This window comes from Adiantum capillus-veneris, chromosome 30, assembly GCF_014529385.1.
Source record: "Adiantum capillus-veneris isolate H3 chromosome 30, ASM1452938v2, whole genome shotgun sequence".
Taxonomy (NCBI): Eukaryota; Viridiplantae; Streptophyta; class Polypodiopsida; order Polypodiales; family Pteridaceae; genus Adiantum; species Adiantum capillus-veneris.
In genome coordinates, this window is record NC_140960.1 from 53,346,985 (window position 1) to 53,354,292 (window position 7,308).

A 7,308-nucleotide genomic window follows, 5' to 3' on the forward strand; every position below is an offset into this window, starting at 1 on the left:
TCCATCAATATCTTTCTAGTATTCTGTTGACATGTCTATGTACGTAGGTGGTCTATTTCTAGCCTTATAATCCAACCGCACCAAATCCAAAGGACAAATTATTTATTTTAATTCTGCAAGATGATTGGATGCTACATATGGCTATGCGATTCTGTTTCAACAATTCATGGGCGATTGATAGCACATTCAAGACAAATGTGTTTGGTCTTCCCTTAATTGCAAAAGTGCCACCCAACCAACTTGGACAAGGCATCCCGTTATGGTTCATGTTATGTACAACCGATGCAGGGGCACATCATGATGTTTTTGCTTTGGAGGTGACACTCAAGATAATATTTGCAAGAATGGGATGCATTTGGCCTGCTGCACTCGTCATTGACAAGTCACAACAGAAACCTCAGCATTTTCAAATGTGATCGATCAAGATCCACGTTGTTGGGAAATGCCAGTAGAAGGGCCATGCCGTCAAATTGCATGTCACACTATTCTATGTTGGTTTCATGCTAAGAAAGCATGGGTAGAAAATCTCATTCCACAGGTAAAGGCTCCTTACATTTCCCAAGGTGTTCAATGTCTAACTTTTTGATTTTTCAATGTTCTCTCTTATGCTTGAAGGTTCCAAAAGAGTTATGAGGAGATCTATACATGGAAATGTCAAATCTCATGCAATGTCCAAGCGAGATGGACTTTGATGCTCTATATCAACAATTACTTGATTCGATATTCAAGCCTTTAGAATGTGGTGCGCTATGTCACTAATGGGTGGTGTGGGAAGTTTTGTATGTGGAGATCAAGATAGCCAAAATTTGGAAGGTTGTTTTCCCATGGTAATGTTGACACCACAAACTTGGGAGAGCGATTATGGTAATATATCAAGTACACTGTATTGGAAGCACGCATCAATCGCTCTTTTGTGGACCTAATACATGCACTAGTGGGTGATTCCAAGACGGAAAATCGCATGGGTGGAACCTTGCTTAGGTTCTTTATGCAAAAGCAAGAAATAGGTATAGTTAAAGTCATACAGAGATCATATTCTTGCAAATGTATGCCATTTTTTCCTATGGAACGACATGCATGTTCACAAGTTTTGTGTGTGCAACTGACTCTGGCAGATTTGGAATTCAAGGTTGTTCCCAGAAACATACTAGCAAGCTTCAAGAGGGAGATAAATTTTTGCAAAGGTATATGCTAGACCAATCATGTCTAGTGGTTGTCAATCAAATGACGTTACAGTTCAAAATACTCAGCACAAGTATCCCAAATCAGTGGTATAGTGTTAGCTTGCAAGCCAAATATTGTGATTGCCCGGATTGGAGCATTGAATGCAAGCACCTATATGGTATTCGTCTCATAGCTACTTAGTACTTTCAACACTTAAATGCTATTCTTCCCATCGTGGATAAGGCTCATGAAATGATGGACAGAATGGAGAATGATGCTAATGATGCATCTGATCAAGAAAAGGGTGCAAATGAATGCTTGCAAGACATCAAGGAGATACTTCACTCACTTGGAACACGGTTTCCAAATAAAAGTTCTAGAGAGGTGAAAATTGCCGTACATCAACTGAAGTCCGCAAGAGACATGCTTGGATCACTAATCAACCCAAACGAAATTCAATTGCCAATGCGAGGTAGCATTCGCCAAGTTCAAGCACACATCACTCAAACTCGTCTTGGCCACAGAAAGCGCAAAGTGGATTGTGAGGCTTTGAATGAAAGAGACATTAAGGGACCAATCACCCACCCTGAGAAGCCCGCTCGCCAAACTCGTATTCTTCGTAGAAAACACCAATGAGATCGTAATTGTGTTCAATTTGATAAGACTCCTCGTATTTATTGTCCTCAATGTTGTACAAAGACATTATTAGTGGATCCTAGAGCTACATTCTGTTGACATACATGTAGTTCATTATTGCCCTTGACTAGTCGACATTGTGTAGAGAAGGGAAGGGGGGGGGGGGGGGGGGGGGGGGGGGGGGGGGCTTAGCACTAAAGGGCACGGGGCATTAAAGGAAGCTCAAGAGGTGGGATCTACGGCTGAGAAGCCCGGGCACAAAAGCAGAGGCGCACAGGGCCGTAGGATGCCCAGAAGTAAACTAGGACGCCGAAAAGTAAACTTGGACATGGACACACCCTATCAATGTTTACTTATCATGCATTTGTTGCCCTCCATGGTCAACGTATGCACATAGGGGGGTTGGGTAAGTCATGCGCCTTGCGTGGTACCCACCAAAGTTCAAACCCGCGTGCAACACCCCACGCCTCATTTTTTTGAGCCCTCAAATCTCCTTGAGATTCGTGCCCGGGCTTCTCAGCCGTCGATCCCACCTCCCGAGCTTCATTTAATGCCCGTGCCCTTTAGTGGTGAGGGGGGGGGGGGCCTTGTGTGTAACGTGGAGGCCGGCCTTGTGTGCAACGTGATTGCGGGGTCATAAAAGAACATCGAAAAAGGGCCTCGTGAAATGCGGGGGGTGCTGAGGGTTTACAAGCCGTCGATCGTTTTCAACGGTTTAGATGAGCCCATATCATCATCTTGCCCTACAAAGCATTTTGCGGGAAACAAAGGTTTCAGTGTTGCCATAGCGAAAGCAAGCCTGCTGCCCTTGCCCGATATAGCCATGGCCGCTCAAATGCATGCCATAGCACGGCTGACCTCTGTACCCTCTCTCTCTTCCCCTTCTTCTTCCTCATCCCCGCGTTCCTCGCTCCCTCTGCCCCGCTTCTCGGGCTTGAAATCCACTGCCTTCTCTTCCCACACTGCCGCTGCGCATACCGCCCTTTTTGGCGATGGCTCCCTTTCTTCCCTCGGCCGTTCCGCTCGACAGCTGCCTGCAGTCCGATCCGCCCCAAAGCCGGGAGTTGCTCGCGCCTCAGTCTTCAAGGTCGCGGTCCTTGGTGCTGCAGGCGGCATCGGGCAACCTCTCTCCTTGCTCATCAAGATGTCTCCTCTTGTTTCTCATCTTAATCTCTACGATATTGCAAACGTGAAAGGGGTGGTAGCAGATCTAAGCCATTGCAATACCCCTGCTCAAGTTGCAGGTTTTACGGGACCTGCAGAGCTGGGAGATGGCCTTAAGGGCATCGATCTGGTGGTCATTCCTGCAGGTATTCCGCGCAAGCCTGGCATGTCCCGTGATGACCTTTTCAACATCAACGCAGGTATTGTTAAGACACTCGTTGAAGCTGTAGCAGACAATTGCCCCAGTGCATTTATTCATGTTATTAGCAACCCTGTGAATTCCATGGTCCCCATTGCTGCTGAGGTTTTGAAGAAAAAGGGAGTATATGATCCCAAGAAGCTGTTTGGTGTCACTACCCTCGACATTGTGCGTGCAAACACATTTGTTGCTCAGAAGAAGGGCCTGAGGCTTATTGAGGTAGATGTGCCTGTTGTGGGCGGACATGCAGGTATTACAATTCTTCCATTGCTGTCAAAGACAAAACCAAGCTGTGAATTTACACAAGAGGAGATTGAGCAGCTGACAGATCGCATCCAAAATGGTGGTACCGAGGTTGTTGAAGCAAAAGCAGGTGCAGGATCTGCCACTCTTTCCATGGCATATGCTTCGGCTAGGTTTGTGGAGTCGTCCTTGCGCGCTCTAGATGGGGACTCGGATGTGTTTGAGTGCTCCTATGTGCAGTCGGAGCTTACTGAGCTGCCCTTCTTTGCTTCTCGTGTCAAGTTGGGAAAGAAAGGTGTTGAAGGCTTTGTGCCCTCGGATCTGGAAAATTTGACTCCGTATGAACAGGAGGGCTTGGAGAAGCTTAAGCCAGAGCTCAAGGCTAGCATAGAGAAAGGAATTGCGTTTGCTAACAAATAATTTTTATCCTTCAGAACCTGCATTCAAAGAATTTTTGTAGGGCGGCTATATTTCGGGACAACAATAAAATCCTGGAGTTTCTAGTACAAGGATCCCTTTTTTGGGGAATTTGAAAGCAGTAAATAAAAAGATGTAGGGGTAGTGATTTTGAATTGCGGCCCTATTTCAACTAGTGTTGGCCAGTTTTTGTGAGTGGCCCTGCACACCCTTGTAGTTATATGAATGATTTATCAGAATCTAAGGGGTGACTTCTTATTTGTATGTGATTTTCTGTTGTGTTTGGTAGTGCAGTGGAGATTTATTGTGCCTACAAGACATGCAGGGGGTTATTTGCATTTAAAAATAAAATTAATGTGAGGGGAAATATCTGTTCTGCCTGCCGCCGCTGTTCGAATTAGATGTGAGCTGTATTGTTTTTTAGAAGGTCGTAATCTGGTCCGGCTATGTGTGAATACGAGTGGATTCTTGTTTATCTGGCACATGAAATATGTGGTAGGGTGTGTTATAATGGTGGCGTTTGTGCCTCAAATCTTCAAACATACCTTGGGGCAGAGCATCTACATACCTTGCACTTTCCTTCAAGGGTGAATCTGGGCTTATCCTGGATTCATCTAGATGTATCTTGGGGCAGTGCATCTACATGTACAATGGCATTTATCTGTATGCCTGCGATCTCTTGCTTGATGAGGTAGTATTTATTTTTTCTTGAGTGCATTCATACATATGCAGCAGATGAGGATGTAACCTAGGTAATGGTAGCGGCATATACATGTATTGGGCTGGCCATGATGGGAATTATGGTCTTGTATTCTACTCGGGGTGATAATTTCTTGGGAAGTTACCACAACATCTTTTTCTTAGTTTCCATTGTGGGTCTGTACCAGGTTGATATTTATGACTTTTTTCAGAGGCTTTGTACTTGTTATGGTTGCGGTCTGTGGGTTATTACTAACTATCACAGTAAGACTCTTGCAGCACGTTGTTTTGTAAGCAAGGCTCTTGTGGATCAACTTTTACTTGTGTTGACATAACGTTGTAAGTGAAGCTTTTCTGCATTTGTCAGGTACATGCGGCAGTGAGTCTGCCGTTTTTGATCAGTTTGTTGGGTCTTTGTGCAACCTTTCAGCTTACGTTGCTGCAAGGTTGTGGCCGAATTCCAAATGATACATCAAAGGCCAGTGATTTTTTTTTTTCTGTCTGTTTATTACTGTAATGTAACTGGTTTTCGTTATAGCTTCTTAAGTGGTGTTGGAGTGGTTTGTGTTGATGCTCGCAAGAGCCAAGCATCAGGGTTCTTCCATCCCTCTCTATGTCGCTTAACTCCAGTTTCCTTTAGACCTTGGTTGTGGGAATCTTCCAGTTAATGATTGTCTAAAGAGTAGAGTTAGTAGGAGATTATGGAAAGTTTAAATGTGTTGTTACATAATCAATAACCAAATTTGAGAATATGAACTCTGAACCGTGGGAAACAAAAAACGCCTGCAAAACCTTGAGAGGAAGTGATATGCCGTTTTTATAATCGTCGCTCAGGTCAGATCAATGGACAAGCTACATGAGGGGCAATGTGTTCGGCAAAGTTGTCAGAGAAGATCAGCTATTGGTGAAGAGAAAATAGCATTCGTTGAATGAAATAAAGGGCGATTATAATCAAACAACATGAAAAGGCTTGAGGAAGCATTAAGGATATCGATATGGATCACTGTTTGTCAAGCATTGGTCCATCCTCTCCAGCTCCAATGACTGCCTTACAAGGCCAAGTCTGCTTGGTGCCAAGCTATGAAATTGCGTCCATTTGAGTCAAAATCACATTTTCTGCTTGCTAGTTTATCTAGGAAGTGCACCCTGTTCTCTTGGTGAGTACAAAGTCATATTTGGATACATTGATTTCCTATATTAAGTATTGTGGTAGTTTTACTTAAACGAATGTGGGAACTTAAATTTATCAATTTGGTTGCCATCCAGTAATTTCTTATTTTTATTTTGTTAGAAAATTCACCTTAATTTGCATGGTCTGCAGTTTTGACAATGAGCCAATTTCGTCTTATAAAGCTTCCTTGGCCATATCTCCATGAAGGGAGGTATCCCAGCATTGGTACATTTGTTATCTCCTTGCAAGTTCTTAGATATGGTATTGGTAGGATAACAAAAGATGTTCATAGTTCAAACATGCTGGATGGGGATACAAGCATTGTACACTTGTTATCTCCTAGTTATTAGATATGGTATTGATAACATAACAATACCTATTCATATATCTTTTTATCTACTTCTGTGACACTCGCCTACAAGTCAATTGATACATGTGTGTACCTATTATCTATTTACCTCTCTACTACTCTACTATACTTATGAGTGTGTGGCCCGTCCTATGGACAAACTACGGGGGAGAGAGAGAGAGAGAGAGAGAGAGAGAGAGAGAGAGAGAGAGACCCTTTTCTCCAAGGCCTCCCTCTCTTTCTCTTTGCCTTGGCCTCCACTCCCCCCTCCAATTCCTCTCCTTATGCCACATGGCAGGGAGTCTCCAAGGTGCATTAGATAGTATGGAGATATAGATACATACTTAGATCAATGAAGCGAGACAAAGAGAGTTTGAACAAAGGGATCACTTAAGATATGAGCACTAACCACTATTCTCACTCACAACAAAATGTTGTGTAGAGCTCATCACACACAACTGAAAAAAATAACAAACTCAAAGCAAAATTTAATTGAAGATTATCAAAGCAAAATAAACTTTGCTCTTGACTCTAGAGAATCGTGTGCTAGTTGCCTTGATGCTTTGAAGGCTACTATCGTTTCATTTTTTATTCGTGTAAGAGCCCTTATAGCTCCATTCATGTTGCAATGAAGCCATGTCCAATGTGCTATACAAATAACTATTCTCATAAAATCTAAAATCTAACCAACCCAAATGATTTTCTCATATTAAAATGATCATTTCATGTGGGAGAATAAACGGGAACAAGGGTTAGGATATAGACATGTGCTTATAGATCTATCTCAACACGGGGCCAATGGTAAAGGGGCCCAAATGAGAGATGGTCTGTCAAAGAGCAAGACTAACCAATGGAGTTAAAAGACCTTAGGGTTAGCTTCATTGAAGACCTCTAATAGTTAGTGTTAAAAGTCCTTTGGCCTTAGGTAAGCTAGGGTTGTACTTGAGGTGGGAACCCAGCCCAAGCTTGAGGTGCTTGTCATGCTTGATGACTGAGATGCTTGAGATGCTAGGGCTGTACTTGAGATGGGAACCCAATCCAAGATTGAGGGGCTTAAGGGCCAAGCTTGTGATGAGAACTGGGCCCAAGGTTGAGGGGCTTGAGGTGTCACAAAAGTCAAACCAAATCCCTACAAGAAGGGGGCGAGCTATGTAAGAAGGAGGGGTTGTTGCTTGACCACTCTCTCCCCCAAAGGGCACCCCTTGCCCAAGAGGTAGGTATGACACATGTCAAGCCCCTAGCTAGGTTACCCTCATGGTGTGCCTA

The 7,308-nt window shown here is 43.6% G+C and overlaps 1 protein-coding gene across 1 annotated transcript; it reads left to right on the top strand.

Annotated features, from left to right (window-relative positions):
- The first annotated feature begins 2,556 nt into the window (after positions 1-2,556).
- MDH (malate dehydrogenase) lies at positions 2,557-4,087 on the top strand. The gene has a single exon (XM_086506837.1). The coding sequence runs from the start codon at positions 2,624-2,626 to the stop codon at positions 3,824-3,826; it is 1,203 nt and encodes a 400-aa protein (XP_086362963.1). The 5' UTR covers positions 2,557-2,623; the 3' UTR covers positions 3,827-4,087.
- Positions 4,088-7,308: the final 3,221 nt, after the last annotated feature.

Coding starts and splice junctions, on each gene's coding strand:
- MDH (XM_086506837.1), top strand. CDS start 2,624: ATGGCCGCTCAAATGCATGCCATAGCACGGCTGACCTCTGTACCCTCT.